The sequence below is a fragment of the Engraulis encrasicolus genome, chromosome 2 (assembly GCF_034702125.1).
Source record: "Engraulis encrasicolus isolate BLACKSEA-1 chromosome 2, IST_EnEncr_1.0, whole genome shotgun sequence".
Classification (NCBI taxonomy): domain Eukaryota; kingdom Metazoa; phylum Chordata; class Actinopteri; order Clupeiformes; family Engraulidae; genus Engraulis; species Engraulis encrasicolus.
This window is the reverse complement of record NC_085858.1, coordinates 12709659-12729907: the sequence shown is the minus strand read 5'-3', so window position 1 is coordinate 12729907 and position 20249 is coordinate 12709659. Positions and strand designations below refer to the sequence as shown.

The 20249-nt window shown below is 39.1% G+C and overlaps 1 protein-coding gene across 1 annotated transcript in view; it reads right to left on the bottom strand.

Moving 5' to 3' along the window:
* Positions 1-20249, bottom strand: part of xpnpep3 (X-prolyl aminopeptidase 3, mitochondrial) — a 55777-nt gene that overhangs the window by 15520 nt on the left and 20008 nt on the right. The window contains exons 5-8 of the mRNA XM_063222470.1: positions 5962-6024; positions 5387-5500; positions 4908-4993; positions 586-769 (exon numbers count right to left, since the gene is read on the bottom strand). Coding sequence (XP_063078540.1) covers positions 586-769; positions 4908-4993; positions 5387-5500; positions 5962-6024 — 447 coding nt within the window. The remainder of the gene's footprint in view (positions 1-585; positions 770-4907; positions 4994-5386; positions 5501-5961; positions 6025-20249) is intronic.

Here is a 20249-nt window from a genome sequence, read left to right as displayed (position 1 = left end):
TTTTTGTCTCATTTTTATAAATCAATGTGCAAGTTTTGAGGATGGCAACAGCCAAAATATTGATTAATGGGTTGTCAGGGGGTTATATAAGCAAAAATAAAGTTGCCACTCGTTAACACCAACGAACTGACAAGATATGAGACTGGGCCCACCACCTACTGGTCTGGTTTTGCTGAGACAGCATTTGAGAACAGTGATTTGTACATTTGCACAGCTAAACTAAGTAGCTTATCACCTGATGGATTTGTTGTGTTGTATAAAGTGATACGAAGCATGACATATAACATGGTACATGAGTGAAATATGTCCACTACAGTGTCCATTTATTAGTCAGCTTTATAATAGAAGGGGAATCATCATGCAGAGGCACATGTAAGAAAGTGTAAGAAAAATAATGAATTTTGATCATGCCAATCTTCTGGTTACAACAAAGTAAGAGGGAAGAGGCTCCACTGTGCATAAACCATGACCGCTTTGTTACACAGTATGACAAGTACGTCCTTATGTGTGGTGCTGCCGATTTTCTATCAATCTATTCTACAGTACAGGCTCAATAAAGTGTGTGAAAAACAATAATAATAATACCTTGAGCGTGTCCGTCTCGTTGGTGTCAGGGCTGACGATGCCCAGCCTTCGGAGCTGGCGGGCCAACAGTGACAGCATGGAGGTGTAGATGTAGTCCAGGCTGACCCCCGGGGTGCAGAGTGACAGACAAGCCATCTGGACCTCCAGCACTGCCTCGTACAGCTCCGCCTGGGCCGGGCTGAACCTGCAGCGCACCGCAGCCGCAATGGAGCAAGACCACACAACACACGAGACACATGAGAAATAGCTCACAGCCAGAAACATTAGCACCTCTGTGACTTCTGTCAGATAAACACACCAACATCTGCCAAGAACACTGAAGCAATGGGAAATGTTTATTTCTATTTGCTTTGCCTCTGTGTAACACAAAAAGTGGGAAAAGTCCAAACAAGAAAGACTTAAAAATAGAACTAAAGAAATTATCCAGACGTTATTGTTGGCTTCCTCAAATTTGTATTTAAAGCCATCATAAATACACATAGGTATATCAGTCACTTCATGGAACCATTAATGAGCTTTCACATCTGGAGTTTAATGGGAAAATACTGCGAGGGGAACGTTGGGCCCTTTAGGACTTACCTAGGATATTACCAAAGTGCTTTTTGTCAAGTCTCTACAGTTGTTTCTTGGTTTACCGGGACATACATTTATACAATCCGCTCCTAAAGTTTTGGAACAGCAAACCAAATGTTCTTGTTTTGTTGTCCAACGACAACAATTGGGTTAGAGACACAACAATGTGCATGACAAAAATGTTTAGAATGCAAGCTTTTATTTACTGGTATTAAAATCTGGATATGTAAAAATTTTGAAATCATCACCATTTGTATTACACCACAGCATTTTTCAGTCAGCAAAAGTATTGGAACATGTGCCTGGTAGGTGATTCTTGTTGACCAGCTGTTGATTGTTCAAAGGTTAGATAGCAATACATGATTTCTCACATTTAGGTTTATACCTAAAAAGACTGCATTTCTTGTCAAAGATGGCAAACCAACACAAGAACCAGAGGGCTTTCTGTGTGTGTGTGTTCACTTTGAAGTTGAAAAAAGAAAGAAAATCAATCCGATCTGTTTGGGCAAACATTGGCCAGAGTAAGAACAACAATTTGGAATGTCCTGGAAAACAAATAAACTACTGTTGTACTGGGTAAGAGATATTGAAGAGGTTGGTCAAGGAAAAACAACAATAGTTGATGACAGAAAAACTGTGAGAGTCACAAAGAAAAGCCCCAAAACATCAGAAAGTCACATCTCTAATAACCTCCACAGTACAGGGGGGAACGTATTGCAATATACTGTTTAAAGAAGAATCCGAGAGCAGAGATACAAAGGCAATACCACATATGCAAAACAGTCATCAGTAGTAAGAATCTGAAGGCAAGATAGAAATGTGCAGAGTAGGGATGCAAACGATTAATCGATTTTAATCGATCAGTGCATTAATCAATTAAAAACATTAATCGCAATTAATCGTCAATTCAACTGACAAGAGACCCAGGTAAAATGGGCACGTGAAGAGTGTGTGTGAAGAGGGGTGTGAATAGTGGGAATATTCAAATCACCTTTGGATTAAATAATTGAAATAGAATTAATTTAAATGTGGTATTTTATCTCAATTTTTAGTTAAAATTTTTGGATTTAATAGTTTTTTTTTTGAGAAACATTGAGATTTTGGGGGGGAAATGCTGCTTATCAATTAATCATAAGTCGATCGATAAGGCTATCAACTAATGATTAATGAATTAATCGATAATTTGCATCCCTCGTGCAGAGATGATGCACAACAACTCTGGAATTCAATCTTGTAGACTTCTGAGACCTTGATTAATCTCTACCAAGTCTAAGAAAGGCCTAAGTATGGGAAGAAGATAAAGCATTCAAGCTCATCTGTGAAGAATAGTTAAAGCAATGCCATGGCCTGGGCATGCACAACTGCTTCTGGAACAAGCTCCTTCATTTTTCATTGATAATGTAACTGACCATGGTCGCAACTCGCAACAAAAGTAATTCCAAATTGTACAGACATATTCTGCCTGCCAATTTATAATGCACCCAAATGAATAGGGGAGATTTTAATCATGCAGTAGGATAATGGGACAAAATCAATGACTTGACGTTAAGCAAGTTAAGTTGGCCTTTCAGCTCCTGAAGAAGCGAGGGAATGAAAAAAAAACACATCAAAACACAGAAGAATGGAAAGAAATTACAGTAAAAGCCTGCAATAGCATCTCGAATGAAGAATACAACATTTGATAATGATGTCCATGGGTAGCAGGGTTGAGGAAGTTATTGCAAAAAAAGGATATACCACCAAGTATTACATTTTACTTTCCTTTAAGATATTCTGTTCCAATACTATTGCTCACTTAAAAAATGCTGTGGTGTCATACAAACGGTCATAAATCCAAAAGTATTTAACATATCTAGATTCAAATACCAGGAAATAAAAGTTGACATTCAGAACTTTTATTTCATACTCATATTTTCTTCTCAAACCGAAATGTGTTTGGTAGACAACAACAAGATCATTAATCATTATATTCCCGAAACGCGGAGCTGAACTGATTCGAGCTTGGAGGTCAACACTTTCAAGATGGCTGAATTCAAGATGGCAGAATATTTGTTTGGCCCATAACTTCTGACCAGTTGGATGGATTTGTCCCAGATTTAATGTTAATGCCATAGAGGTAGAAAATAACACTAGAGGTGACCCCACCCCCATTTTTACGACAATCTGTAGCGGCCATTATCTGTAGGTAGATCAGAAAAATGGAAATTAACGGAGAACGAGGCTCACCTCTGTCAAAAATGGCTTAATCATGTGGAAATGTCCATCAACACACTATATAAGGACAATAGTTGAAGTGTGTTGCTAACTATGTTCATAAAATATATTATTTGATTTTTAAATGTATTTTATCGACTCATATGATTTAAGTAGATATTTAGCCTGACATTTCAAATCTGGTCTTTGATTAATGTGTTACTTCATATTTAAACAGTTTTATTCAATTTTTTGACAGGGGTGGGCATGTTCTCCATTGACTTGCATTGCCTGCAGGTACCTACACTACCTACGGAAGTTGGGAAGCTCCATCTGCCATTTCCCAGTGCTGTCGCAAATTGCTGTGTCCTCTCTAGTGTTATTTTCTACCTCCATGGTTAATGCTCTAGGGTAGGTTCATGAACTGATTTGAGTTTGGAGGTCAACACTCTCAAAATGGCGGAATTTTCATTTGGCCCATAACTTCTGACTGGGTGGATTGATTTCCCCGGTAACACCTCATTTTAATGGTTCACCATTTCAGTGAATCTACCATATTAGGTACAGTGTAATAACCAGTGTAACAATATGCAATGCCATGTAATATCACTTACACACAAATACATGATGTACAAATTGGTACATGGTGTTACACTGGTATTACATGGTATTAAATATTGTTACAATGGTTATTACACTGTACCTAATGTGGTAGATCCACTGTAATAGTGAACCATTAAAACAGTGTTATCATTTGCCCCATTTTTTTGCTTCATTTTCACAATAGTCGTTTGGTTTTAAGCCTATGCACGTCATTCATCTATGTATAGATATTAAATCTTTTTTATCTTTTATATTTTGTATTTATCATATACGTTTATGAAAATGCGAACGGGCCTAGTTTGCCTTGCTGCTCCAAGAGTTCTGGAGGGGTCTGTAGATGATAGCAGCTTTTGTCTCATTCTAACACACAAAAATGAAAATGCTGTACAAATATGGTAATCCAGCATTTGCATTTGCAATTCTTTAAGATAAATTATAATGTATCGGGCACAAATATACTGGTGACTCTTGCTTAAGAATGCAATGGGTTACATTAGGATAAGCAAGAGCCTTTTATTCGAATAACTACAAAATGGATATTTTCTGCACAGTATCTACGTATAAGAATTCAATTATAAAAGCATAATCTGAAATAAATGTTACAAGTTGTTGTATAAAGGTACAACAATTACAGCAAGTTCTCTACAGGAGGGGTCACACTTCAGGTGGAACGTCTGTGGAAGGTTACCCCCCAGGAACATCGCAAGCCATGTTGGGCATTGTGTCAGTGTTTATGATTGGAGATAAGATGATCAATTCTCTTCATTTGTGCTTCACAATCCTACGTCAAAATCAGCTACTATTTCAAAGTCGTGTAGTTCGGCCAGCTTTAGGACAAATCGTCTGTTTGAGCACAGAGATTTATAATGAATTCTACAGATAAAATTTTCATTGAGGGATACAGAATCTATTAAGTCTACCCCGTCAACACATAGCGTTAAATGTTCAAATACCTTCCATTTACTGGCCATGTTCGTGTGATGTCACTGACGTAACCAAAATATTCACATCCACCATCTAGTAGCACCATCTCCCCATCCTGAAGAGCAGGGAATAAATCACAAGTTATTGTTAGTGGTTCCTCATTTCAAACACTGTTTTTAACAGTGCCCATTATAATATTTAGAAAAACATTCATGCAACTAATTGTTATTATTATTAAACATGATTTTTGAAAGGAGCGTTTGGTCAAAATGGTTCATAGCTGACCAGCTGCAAGATATGTCCATCAATATTTGGCCCATCATCCAATTGACAGTAAAACTAAGAACCTGCTAATGATTCAGAAAGGGCCAACTACTGTGCATGCCCCACTGAAGTATGAAGACAGAGAGAAAACACAAAGGGCGTCTGACTGACATGACAGACACAATAGGCTGTTACGATAGATGGCCAGATGAGGAGGATGTAGCTCTCCGGTACCTCAACTCACTTTAACGATCTGGTTGTTGTTGATGTAATGCAGAGTGTTGGCCCGGTTTCCACCTGCCACAACTGGGGGGTAAGCCAGGAAGTTACCACCATGCGCTCGGCACTCGAAATCAAACTGAGAGAAAGAAGCAAAAAAAAGGAGAAAAAAACTCAGATAAACATGGTTTTGTTTGTTTTTTACAGAGAGGGTGGCAGGAAATATACTTTTCACACTTCTATCTCCTGTGGGTGAGCTAAAATGGTTTACAAGTGTTCATTTTCAAATTATTTATGGTCGCAATAAGCAGGCATAACGCACTTGGGCAAGACAGAGCGCTGAACCACAGGAATGAAAAATAGAGAGCGAGAGCGGAGAGAGAAATAACAGGCCCTCCAGATCTGCCAGGGTTGGACACACTTGTGAGCCGGATTCAGTGTTGTTGCCGAGGCAACCAGTCTGCAATCTCTCTGGGTTACCACTTGCACGTTACGCCGCACCCTTCGCGGCGATAGCAGAGGGAGAACAAGCGAGCATCCGTCACCAAGCAAAGGAGGCAGACACAAGCCACAGCCATTGGCCATTTCACAGGCACTCACCTTCGCGTATAGCAGAGCCTCGTCGATGCTGCCTGAAGACATGGCCATGGTTTTCTTGAATGCCTGTAGAGAGAGACGATGACAGTGAACAAATGTCTAGGGAATATCTGGGGCTTGCATTCATCAGACACCCATCTCTCTCGCTATGACCAATTCTGAAATTCCATATGGGTCATAAACACAACAAGTAAGGGAATCCAGGCCGAAGTGTATAGGACTTTATTAGAGAAGCCAACTGCCATACCTACTCCTGACACAGTTATGAATATATGACACAATGTTAGATGAACATTGTCAAACCCTGTTTGCGATTGTTTCCCTGCTGGGACATTGCTTGACTGATATCGTGTTGTTCACCAAAACTATGTTATTAATCACATTAATCAGACATTAAAAGCAATTAGGCATATGTTATTTCATAGACCTTAATAAAAAAAAAACACTTTTGAGAGGAGAGAAATGCTTCAATGTCATTTTCAAATGAGGCAGAGGGTAGACGGGTGGTGGGAGGATGGGGGTCTTGCCTGTGGGAAGTCCTATAATTATAATCCCACGGGAGACAGGGGTTACAGGTAACCAGCTGCTAACAGCGGCCTCATACCACTGCTTATGCAAATGTACTCACAGTAAGACAGTCAGAGCGCTGTTTGACTAGAGTATTGTTCACACGCCACTGGTGTAGATTCGCCAAACAAGGCTGAAACGAAGCATCAACCCTTAGCCATGCAGTAACTCGGGAAATGTGCTACAATGTTTTTAATATCCTAATAACCCTCATTTATGCATTGTATGTGAGGGGCAAAAAAAAAGGAAAATATGCAGAACACATAAAAAATCACTTGTGCAGGTTAAGATTAAAAATAATTTCCACCTCTTTCTTGTAGTAATACACATTTAAACTACTAGCCATTGTATTTGATTTGGTTGAGTACCACAAAACATAATATTATATGTGGACTATGTTACACCCGATTTTTATTTTAAGTCTTTCTGCCTTCTTTTTGTCGAGTTAGAAACTGGAATGTCCGCATTCGCCCTGTCCCGCAATTCAGTTTGCAGAAACTAGGGGCTTCTAGATTTGTACGCTAGCAATTGTGAAGAATCTTTTGTAAAAATTCCTGGTTTCCGGTTCGTGATTCGGATCGCCACCAGAATTTAATCACTAGTTCCTTGGGTCATTTCAAGTTTTATCCAAATCCGTTCACAAGTTTTTTAGTTATCCTGCTGACATATTTTTTCCCCATAAAGCAGTGCATGCCATTACGTTGGGGACTGGAGACCCAAGATTCTACAGCCTTTCTGCTGATCACTAAATTCTTTTTTTTTTCTTCCTTTTTTTTTTTTTTTTAATTGTAAGAAAAGATTATATACAAACATTGAAAAAGCGGGGTATCGTGCACATATTAATAAATGGAGGGAAAAAAGCCATAAATAGCCATTAAGGCAATAGTTCTTTCAGCTTTTCTGCTGTTCAGTCCTTCAAGGGATTTAAAATAAAATTTCAGTTCTTTCTTGAAACAAACAAAGGATGGGTTTCTTCCTCCCCATTTACATTTGTGAATATGGTATTTTCCCATGACTATTAACAAATTCAATATAAAGACATATGGTTCACATATATCCTCTCTTTCAAATAAAAGTAAAATATCTCTCATACTTAAAGAAACATGACAGGACCATACCTCACAACACAAACGCTCAAACTCAATCCAGAAAAATCTTGAGTAAAAACACTCGTAAAATAAATGACAAACAGATTCAGACATAACACCACAAAAAACACATACATCTGGGACACCTACTTTGAATCGTTGTAAAAGTGTGTTTGTGGGGTAAATTAAATGTAATATTTTAAATGAGACTTCCTTAATTTTGTTATTTAGTACATATTTATTAAGGGCAGGCCAAATCTTATCCATATTAACATAATCAAATAAGCCATTCCAATAATTTTTACACCTTGGAGTAACAGTTTTTTGTATCATCTGTCTTAACCATTTATTATTACATTTTCTATCTCTAATGTTTACACCATTGAGAAATAGATTATAAATGTGTGGATTGGACTGCTCACAGGGAGCTGTAGATAGTATTCTCGTAAAACCATTGGGAATAGCATCAGATACAATACTGTACTCTCTAGGCTGAATTTGGACAGCAAATTTATTTAAAAATTCTAAATATGTAAGGAAAAAACCTTGATTGTTCATTAACTGAGATACAAACAATATGTTATTAGTAATCCAATTTTCAAAAAATAAGGATTTCTTTTTGAATGTAATGAGGTGATTGTTCCAAATAAACTGTTTGTGAGGTGAGAAATTGTGTATTAGGCTATGAGCCGAGGGGTCGACCGGTGCCATCTGGGGGGAGGAATGCTAGCAATGTTTTTTGGCAAGGTATATCCCCCCACTAGTAGAAAAAGCTTGATAGCAGTCATGGGGTGGTAGCGAAATCACTTTTTTCAGCTCTTGAAGTTACTACCCCCCTATAATAAATACTGTTTTTTAATATTGCCTGTATATGTAGTTATGGCTTATGTTGGGGGTATTGCCAATATCCTATACCATCGTGCTTGTTATCACTGGAAAGGGGACCTTTCAGGCTTTCATTTCAGCCCATTAATGAATCTGTCTGACATACACAGAAGCCACAGCACGTCATTAAGCCAGAAATAGCTCCCATTTCCACACACATTGTGCCAAAACTGTGCACTTTCGTTTACATCTGTGGCATGAAAGAACACCAAGGACACCAAAGTTAACAACCTCAATACTCAGGGCACCCTACCGATTCAGAAAATGTATAATATGCCCATGCTATCATTTAGTATATGTCTGTGAGACCCTTAAATGTCACTTGTGCAACCAGCAAAAATGTCTTCAAAATCGGACCCAATACAATGGACTAATGCAATGCCGGTATCACTTTACTTAAACAAACTTTGTTTATACTGTAGTTCATATGTGAATGTACATAACATTCACAAGTTGTTAAAGTATTCAATTATTGTAGTGCAGTGTTTCTCAAAGTGGGCCGGAAGCCCCCCTAGGGGGGCGCGTGAAGTCAGAAGGTTTTTCTTTTTTAATACTTTTCTGCTTTGCCATTAAGTCACTAATATTTAGAGAACATAGGCCATACTGTACGTGTATATCAGGCTCTAATAAACTTCACGACGGCCGATTTATTTGTATTTTCGTAACCATTTTGCTCGAGGGGGGCGCAGACAGACACCCTTCCTCTGAAGGGGGGAATGGCACGAAAAATTTGAGAAACACTGTTGTAGTGTATGTGAAGAAATACAATCTAGATGGTAGGCCCTGCAATGATAGGGCATTGGGTAACACTTTACTTAAACCACTCAAATATGGTATCTCATTAACAGAATTTAGATAAATGTTCATATACAACATTTTATACAGGCTATTTCATAAACAAATAGACTGAGACCCTATACAAGCGGTTACAAGCCAATAAAGAAACATGTTGCAAAGGGAATATGTTTAATGAAAGAATAGTTTCATGTAGATTTATATTATTTCGTCGTCAGTACTCTTCATCTTCCATGTCATCCCCTTCATCTGAACTGTCTATGGTTGCCTGGTTTCCGCACACTCTCAGTTTACACATGTCTGTGCACCTGAGGCCATTTACCAGACAAACACAATGATGGCTAGAGCATTTTGTAGTGCAGTTGCACGAAAGAAGGTCCAGGACAGCTTGGGATATTGTCAATATTCTATACAATAGCGCTTGGTATTACTGGAAAGGGGACCTTTCATTCTTTCATTTCAGTCCATTGCTGAATGTTTCTTACACACACAGAGGTCACAGCACTTCATTAAACCAGACATAGGTCATATTTTCTCACAAATGTTGGCTAAACTGTTTGATTTCGTTTATCTCTGTGGCATGAAAGAACGCCAAGGACACAAAATTACACAACCTCAATACTCGGTGGACTCGGAAAATGATAAATGCCCATACAATTATTTTGTATATCGTCGGCTTGCTACCAAAACCGCCTAAGTCCGATTTTGGGGTTTTCGGAAAACAGGGAAAAACTAGGCGCCAAAGGGGGCGCCAAACATCAGTGGCGGTTCTAGGAAATCTGAGACCCTGGGCAAAGAGCAATTGTTAGTCCCCCCTAATAATTTTGGTCAAAGGAGATTTTTGCAGAACTTTACTCCCCTACCACATCTGCATCATCCTGTCATCCTGTCTGAGTCATTGGTCCACTACAAACAGTACCTGTCTAAGATGTTAATTTATTTTCTTAATTTATTTTGAGTGAAGTTGCAAGTCAAACATGAAATGGCTCCTAAGGAAAACAAAACACTTTAAAATAAAATATTTGATGCAGCACAAAAAGAACAATGCACTGCACATTATTTTGATAGTTGTACTATTCTTTTTTAATTTTTATTCCAAACTTTAATCCTGAATGACATAAGACCAACAAAGGTCGGCGTCTGCGCCTGCACTTAACACCCGTGTATTGCTTGGTGCGTGCATTCCCATTACTCAAAATAATGGAAAAAAACTTTAATCCTGGAAATGGTGAATAATTGAAATATTTTTGTAGACCTTGTAACAATCTAGCATGCTGGTAAATCTCATGTCTACCAACAGATTTTCACAGATTTCTTTTACTTTCTAACACTTTCAGTCATATTAGCTTTCAATGAAATCATTTACATTTTCATCCAAAGTAAAACTCTTTTTGTCATTGTGCCAAAGCAATTGTCACAGTGGTAATATATTCATTTCTCATATCGGCACAGATCCAGATTGCAGTGCCATACAGAGTAAGCCATGCAGTGGCCTCCAATCTCCATGTTGAGGTCCCATCAGTCATGGAGGAGGATGAAGGGGTGGGGCACTTCTTTTGGTCCTTGTACCTCCTCACGAACTGTCTCCTCCTTGTGTATCATCTTTGATTAACTTCTGCTATTTTCCATGCTCATAGAACTGCCCCACCCTCCCAACCTTGCCCATGACCGAGGTAACCTGGTCATAGAACTGTGCCCCGCCCACTTCAACACCATGACCGTGGCATTCAGAATATGGTATAGAACCACTACTGGATCCTTTACAAGTTTGAGTTGGTTATCCTTCTGTGTATGCAACAATGTATTGCACTAGTAACATCAACCTAATGCTGGTCAAAATCTACATTATAAAATATTAGATAAATGTATGAAATAACAGATTGTCATAAGAGGATGTAGCCTATGACAGTCTTTTACAAACCTGTGATAACATCAAATAAAGCACATGATCACTAATTCGTTTAAAGGCTACAATCATAAATTAATGTAACAACCATTGTGTGGTACAACACCAAATAACATCAAATAAAGCACATGATAACTAATTCGTTTAAAGGCTACAATCATAAATTAATGTAACAACCATTGTGTGGTAACAAGATTATCTCAGACAAATGTCTAAGGATGAAGTTTTGAAACATGGGCATTGTCTTTGGAGAGAGAGAGAGAGAGAGAGAGAGAGAGAGAGAGAGGGAGAGAGAGAGAAAAAACTCTTAACAGATGTAAATAAACTGTTTCTTGCATCAAAATGGCTAAGTCAAGTTACCCAAGTCATTCACATTGGCAGAACAATTGTGCACAGGGCCCCAGGATGAATAGATAGGGCCCCCATACCACCTGCCAAGGTCATAATAGGGCCCTTACCTCTGCCACCTGCAGGAGGGCCCTAGGCCTACAGGCAAATGCCCTCCTTGTCCTCCCAATAGCTACGTCCCTGGTCATTCATTTTCTCATAGGCAGTGTGTGACTTTATACATACAGATTTTTGACTCTGGTGACTGTTGTGAGTGATCAATGACCCTGGCGGAAAGGCAGGGTGATGCAGCTGTGGTAGGGGAGTAAGTTTATGTAAAAATCTCATTTCGCCCAAATTCGGACTTAGGCGGTTTTGGTAGCAAGCCGACGATATGTTTGTGAGGGCCTAAAATTTGACTTGTGTAACCACCAATAGTCTTCAAAATAGTAGCCAATATAGCAGGTCATTAGCTGGAAATATCAGGCCTTTTTTCTTGCCAATGTTTGTGCTGGCATTCACAGAGGTCATTAAACCAATAATTTCTCGGCCCTATCGTGGCCTAATGGTAGGACACTGGTCTACTACGCGGCTGACCCGGGTTCGATTCTGAACCGTGCCCTTTGCGCACCCTCCCCCATCTCTCCCTCCCAACTGGCTTCCTGTCACCTCCTTCACTGTCCTGTCTCATATAAACAAAAAATAAAGGCTTGAAAAGCCCCCCCCCCCCAAATACTCAAATGATCACTCCTGCCAATTTCAATATGCTGTTGTATTGCTCACATTACCCTTGACTTGTCAGTACCCGGAGATGCTGCATGCTGCTATTCTAATGGGGGCAGATTTTGTTTACATTTTAAAAAATCTTAACATGGGCCTACTCCAAATATTTTCCCAAAAGGTAACACCTGCCCCCATTACAATGACCAGGATCTTGGAAAAGGCTGAAGAAAAAAAAATCTCTGGTACTGACAAGTCCAGGGTAGTGTGAGCATTACATGATGTTGAAATTGGCTGGCGTTATCCTTTAAACCAGTAATTTCTCACTGTATGATTTATGTTGTCCCTATACCATGGGAAACCATCAGGGTCACAAAACCAAATGATTTTAAAAATCTAGGCATGCTGTTCATTCAGAAAATGTATAATGTACCCATACAATATTTGCAGGAGCCTTTAAAAGACCGTAATGATCCTCAAGGCCCTAATGACCTATTTTCTGACCAATTCTGTAATATCTCCTTACAGACATACATACAAATGTTGGATAAAAAGAAAAAATAATGAATATATGTATGTATAGTGTATATACATACAGTATGGATGTATGTGCATAAGAATGTATAAATCCGCTTTGAAATGGTACTGTTGTCAGTAAATGATCAAATTGCACATACAGCACTGCTTAATAAATAGACATATTGTCCTGCCAGACATTTCACAGATTACTGACCAAAAGCTTATTGAAAGAAATTGAAAAATATTTCCCAAAATGTAATATGGTAGCCCTTCCCCAAATGATAATTTCAAAGGCTAATTTTTTGCCATAGAGAAAAGGTGTGTGTGTGTGTGTGTGTGTGTGTGTGTGTGTGTGTGTGTGTGTGTGTGTGTGTGTGTGCGTGCGTGCGTGCGTGCGTGCGTGTGCGCGAGCAGAAGAAATTCAAACTTGATGCCATCTGAAATTTGTGTCAAAATTCAATATGGCTGCTATTTCCCAAAATGGATGACTTTCATGCATTTTTCTCAATACTGTGGGGCCATAATATAGGCCTACTACATAGTAGATTACTTTTTTCAGCACTTCTCTGTTATATTCTCTTACAGATATTTTACCAAAGGTTGACTAAACAAACAAAAAATAAGTTTGATTTCGCTTCCTTGAAGCAGAGAATAGTCCTCCTACAATGGTCAAATGGCACATAGACAGTCAACTGCTGAAATAACTTTTTTTTAAATTTTTTTAGCACAATTATTTCCTATTGCCTAATGGACAAATGTATTCATTCATTCATTCTTTCTTTCATTTGATTAGGACAATACACACTAATCAATACATCAGTTAAAAAAACATCAATATAAATATGTTGGTATTTGCATAGTTGCCAAATGTCATCCGTAGTCCTAAGGCAGGAAACCATAATAAAAAAACAATACTGCATTACAGTAGACATGACATTTTACCACAAACACCAAATATATCCAGAGTAAAACAATGTTCATACTATTAATTAATAGGAGCAGGTCTGGTTTGTTTTCAGCCACTGTTTACGGGTGATTTTGAAGATGCTGATGTTGTCACATAGCCTGGCCACGCCAAACCCCTAGGGGCGTCTAGATTTCTAGGCTAGTTGTCACACAGTCTGATATGAGCATGGCTGAACAATAGAAGGTGAATTTCGATTTTGCCACCGTGACATATCCTAAAGAAAGTGGTCAAAAATTGCTCAATTAAACATATACACAACACGGCTGAAACTAGGTTCATCTCAAATTCCCTCCAACATTCAATATGGTAGACGTTTCTGAAACTATTCCAAATATTTTATCATTAACATTTATCCACCCTTACCCCCACCTGCTCTACAGTATCTCACCCCCACTCCTCTCCCCACCCTACAGTGTCTTATCTCCCCATCCCCCCTCACTTTCCTTTAACCCCCCCCCCCACTCACCTACCCCCACTACCCCCACTCCACAGTGCCCCCCCCCCAGTCACCTACCCCCACTACCCCCCCCCCCACTCCACAGTGCCCCCCCAGTCACCTCCCCCCACTCAACAGTGCCCTCCACTCACTTTCCTCCACTACCCTGGCCTTGCCCCCCACCCAACAGTGCTCCCCCTCAATTGCCCCCACTCACCTCACTCCTACTTCTAACCCCTTGCCCCCCCCTAACTCTACATCTACTGTACATACAGTGCCTCCCCATGCCCCCGCTCATCTCTTTTATCTCCTTACGTCTTATGTCTCCTTACATTTCCTTACGTCTATAAAGAGATAAGACAGAATTGGACTTAAATTATGTCATATTAATGGTCATTATGGCCTTTTGTAAGGCTCTCACAATACATTGTATGGGTATATCATGCATTGTCTGAATTAGCAGAGTGCCTTGAGTATTGAAATAGTTGGGGTTTGTGTCCTTGATGTTTTCCCATGGTTTACAGTACGTAGGGACTAAAGAAAGCCTACAGTTTAGGCGACATTTGTTATTATTATTTCTGGTTTAATGAAGTGCTGTGACCTCTGAGTATGTCAGACAGATTTAGTAATGATCTTAAATGAAGGCCTAATGCCAAGCAGTGATGCCAAGCAGAAACTTTGGAAGGAAAAAGGCCCAATACTTCCAACAGATGACCTGCATGTATTGGCTATTATTTTGAAGACTTTTGCTGGTTGCACAATTCAAATTTAACGCTCTTACAAACGCATACAAAACAATTGTATGGGCATATTATACATTTTCTGAATCAGCAGACTCCAAAGAGTATTGAGGTTGTCCAATTTTGTGTCCTTGGTGTTCTTTCATGCCACAGAGATAAACAAAAGCATACAGTTTAGCCAAGAGTTGTTGGAAAATGTTAGCTATGTCTGATTTAATGAAGTGCTGTGACCTCTGTGTATGTCAGACAGATTCACCAATGATCTTAAATGAAAGCCTGAAAGGTCCCCTTTCCAGTAATACCAGGCACCATGGTATAGAGTATTGGCAATACCCCACGAAATGAGCCTGAACTAGACATGCATCCGAATTCAAACATGGAATTTAATAGAGGGGGGTAGTCACTTCAAGAGCCGAAAAAAGGGGTTTCGCTACCACCCCGTGACTGCTATCAGGCTTTTTCTAGTAGTGGGGGGATATACCTTACCAAAAAAAATTGTTAGCATTCCTCCCCCCAGATGGCACCGATAGCCAAAATTTGGGGCCATAGCTCAAGGCCTATATGTAGGTTAAAAGCCAACAGAGGAGGACTTGTTTATGAAAATTAGACAACTTAATGGGGAGCTTATTGACCTGGAAATTACAGTGGAGAAGGAATTCTAAGCCACCAACTTTTTGGAAGATCAGGTTTGGAATAAGGTACCATATCTTGTTCTTGTTTTTAATATAGTCTTTAATCCAATTTATCTTGAACATTATATTGGAGGAGTGAAAATCTAGTGCATTTAGTCCACCACGATCATAAGGGTTACTTAGTACTTGTCTGTTGAGATAGTGTGGTTTATTTTTCCAGATAAAGTTAAATAAGGATGAGTCAACTTCTTTGACAAAGGATTTTGGGGTATCAAGAACTCTAGCAGGATAAACTAAGCGAGACAAGCCTTCTGTTTTAGAAAGTAATATGCGTCCTTTGATAGAAAGGTCTCTCATTAACCATAAATTAAACCGGTTTTTAATTTTAGGGACGAGAGGCTGAAAATTGCAGTTAACTCTTTCTGTCTGATCTTTGCAGATGTCAATACCCAGATAGGTGACCTTATCTGATACGGGAATACCTTCAAGCTCAGTAATAGAATAATTGTCTTTTAGTGGAAAGAGAACACATTTTTTAATATTTAGGTGCAATCCAGATATACTTGAGAAGTCCTTGATACAATCAATGACCTTTTTTATCTGCATTTCATCTTTGAGGAAAATAGCTGTGTCATCAGCTAATTGACAACATTTTATTTCTTTACCAGAGATATTAATACCCTGAAAAGGGTTGTTGAATAAATGTAAGGTCAACATTTCCATAACTAAGATAAATAAAAATGGTGCAGCAGGATCACCTTGCTTTATACCTCTAGATATGCTGAATCTGCGTGTGGTACCACCAGGGAGTTTCACAGAGCTATTACAGTTACTATATAAGGTTTTGATAGCCTTCTTAAAGAAATGACCAAACCCCAACAAATCTAAGACATCAAATAATGTGTTATGTCTTACTGTATCAAAGGCTTTATATATATCAATAAATAAAATAAAACTGTTGTCAGTCAAAAGTTCTCGATAATCAATTAAATCCAAAATTAATCTAATATTATTACTAATATGTCTACCTTTCATAAACCCAGATTGGCATTCATCTATAATTGAAGGAAGACAAAGCTTAAGACGCTGTGCAAAAATATGTGCAAATATTTTTGCATCATTGTTAATTAAAGTGATTGGCCTCCAATTTTCAATCAATAAGCAATCTTTATTGGGCTTAGGTATCAAAGTAATTAGACCTTGGCACATAGATGTGGGGAGTTTACCTATTTCTATAGCTTCTTTAAATACTTGCAATAGAAATTCAGCAATGTTATCCTGTAATGCTTTGTAAAGTTCACCTATGATACCATCATTACCAGGGGATTTATTGTTTTTCAGTTGACTAATACTTTTCTTAATTTCATCTACAGATATATCCTGGTCACATAGATTTTTTTCTATCTGGTTTATTTGCCTAACGTTCCTCAAAGACGATAAAAAGGGGAGTGCATTACAAGTCGGGTCTGGCTCTGTGTATAATTTACTGTAAAAATCTTCAACAAAGACAGATATTTCCTGGGATTTTTCAGAAACAGAATCGTTTATTTTTAATTGGTGTATGTTGTTAATGCTGGCATTTCTTTTTTCTAAATTGTGAAAGTATTTAGTGTTCTTTTCACCTTGTTCTAGCCATTTGCGCCTGGAGCGAACAAAGGCACCTTGCGCCAGGTTCTCATATAAATTGTCTAATTGCAGCTGCAGATCTGATAGTTTTTCAACATCCATTTGACACATAGAGTCTTTTTCATAAATGGCTATTATCTCCTTAAGAATGTTTTCCTGTTGACTTCTTTTTATTTTAGCCATTTCCTTTCCTCTCATAATTGCAGCGTTTCGAATCTGGTATTTAGCATATTCCCAGTGTTTTCCAAAAACTTGCTCTTCTTGAGCCTTGTTCCAATTATCAGTGACAATATCTTTTACAGTTTCCATAAACACAGGGTCTTTCAATAGAGTATTGTTGAGTTTCCACATGTTGAATTTTTGTGTAGTTTTAGGATTAACCATTTGTAAAGAAAGAGAAATAACCTTATGGTCCGACAAAATTGATGGATTAATTTCTGTTTCAGTTACCTTGTCAATTAACTCATTTGACACAAGCCAAAAATCAATCCTCGATTTTCTAGACATATCTTTGTTATTCCATGTGAACTTTGTTTGTCCTGGGTTTTTTGTTCTCCATATATCACAACAGTTCAAGTGCAGACAAATATTTCTAAATTCACAGTAAGAACCACCTATGGGTCTTGGTGGGAAACAGTCTTTAAGGGGGTCACTAATCGAATTCCAATCTCCTCCAAATATGAGCTTAGCATTAACAAAGGTATTAGTCAGAGCCAGAATCTGCTCCTCAAATTCTTCAAACAAATTCCTGTTTCTCACAGTACCATTGTAACCATAAATATTACCCAAAATAAAAATATTGTTCATAAATTCTACAACAAGTATGATCCATCTTCCAGAGTTATCGCATATACTTTTACAAACTTTCCCTTTAAAGGAGCCTTTTAAAATTGCCACCCCAGCAGAGTTGCTCTCACCGTAAGACATCCAGAGGGCGTCCCCCCATTGGGTTTTCCAAAATTTGAGATCTGAAAGTAAAGCATGGGTTTCTTGAAGAAAATAAAAGTCAGCCTTTAGGCTTTTGCAAAATAAAAAAACAGCTTTCCTCTTAATTAAATCACGAATACCCCTAACATTGAGTGAACATAAAGAGAGTGCCGTATTGAACACTAGAACCAGTCGAGAAAATGAACTACTAGAACCAGTATAGATGAACTTCACCTTTGAGAATAGAGTATCAAGACTTCAAGTGATTGAATGAATTTTCCCATCTTATGTTGATGGCTTGAGCCTTGGACTACCAACATCATGGTAGGAAAAATAATAAATAATAATAATATATAAAAAAAGTAATAGCTGTCGTTAGAGATATTGGAGGAAAATAGGAAATGGGTTACTTTTGTCAGCATTAATAGTTATTGTAAAGGTTATAAAAGGGCAAAAAGCTGGTAGAAAATGCCAAAAAAAAAAAAAATTGCAAACTGTGTAGAGCAGATTTTTTTTTTTTTAACAAAAAAGTATAACGCAAGGGTAAAGCATACAGCAGACCAGTGAAGGTCTGCTTTAAAAAATGCGGAGGAGAGAATTAAGCGGATGCTTTATTCCCAAGCCCGGACTTCAATGCCATCGATCATGGCATTCGCGCCATTGACGTAGAATGCCTTCTTCCCTTCTTTGCGAGCCCTGTCGATCTGTGGCCAGAGCTGGTTGCGTGCCTCCTTATCCTTGCTGGTGAGGTCTTCCCCGAACTTCAACTTGTTGGCTTTGAGGAGGTCGGATCCCTTTGCAGATCTCCACACTAGGTCCCGCGTAGATCTTAACGTGAAACGAGTGATGACTGCACGCGTTTTATCTGGTTTCTTTTTGCCGATCCTGTGAGAGACGTCTACGTGGAATTGTAGATCCTCGCCGTTGTTGCTTTTGGCTACAGCTTTGCAGATCTCGATAACACGCTCCTTCACATTTTCTCCCTCCTTTTCCTCAAGCCCATACAGTCTTAAGTTCCATCTGCGATGATATCGCTCCATTTCATTCACCTTTTCCTCAAGCTTTGCGATACTGCCCTCCTGTTTCTCATTAACTTGCTTCACAATGACCACATCAGCTTTAACCGTCTGAACCTCTCTTGCAAGGAATTCTGTAGAATCTTTCAGCGACTCAATAGAGTCTGCATTTTTCTTGATCAAAGACGCTAGAGACTCAGCATTTTCTTTCAGTTTCTCTGCTACCAACCTTACGATGTTGTCTTGCAGCTCGGACAGTGTAGGTTCCATCTTGCCCTTTTTCGTAGCAGGTGTGGAAGGAGCAGAGTCAGGGAGCACTACGAATTCAGCTTGAGCATATGCGTGCCCATTAGCTGACACAATGTCCATGTCATCTACATTTTGCACGAGAGAAGTAAAGGAAAGATTTTTTTGGGCATCGCCTTTCCCTCTTGGCCGCTTGTCCGTCATGTTAGCTAGCACCGTTAGCAAACGAGGAGGGGGGGTGGGGGGGGGGGGGGGGGGGGGGGGGGGGGGGGGGGGGGGGGGGGGGGGGGGGGGGGGGGGGGGGGGGGGGGGGGGGGGAGACGGTGGTATTGTAAAATCCAACAAAGGTTACTTTTGGGCTACAGTCCAAAATATATTAACCGGGATCAAATCCGTTAATTAATTCGATAAGTCCAGAAAAAAGTTTAGTTAAATTATGGTGAAATGTCCATCATCAACTGACTAGGCGAGCACTATTTCAACTGCTTTAGTCGCCATCTTTCGCCGAATCAAGAAATAGCCGCTGATTACTAAATTCTGTTCAAGGGGCACAATGTAGGATGACATCGTTTGCGAGGTGCCCGTGGCATACCTGTCTCAAAATCTACACATGAAAAGGAAGAGAGGAGTCGCACACTGGAGCTGAATGCAGAATCAAAAACTGCATTAAACAAAGCCGAAAAAAGTAAATAAAACCGACAGACAGGGGATAAACGTTTCGGGTCTGGCCCATCATCAGTGTTCCCAGTTCAAACGCACCGAGCGATACGCTCAGGATAAGACATTGGCGCGGACGCCACCCCACCATTACTATTCAAAATCTACACAGTAATGAAAAATGCTGTTTAAATAAACGAGCTGTGAGACAGTTTTTCATCACGGATTGCCAGCAGT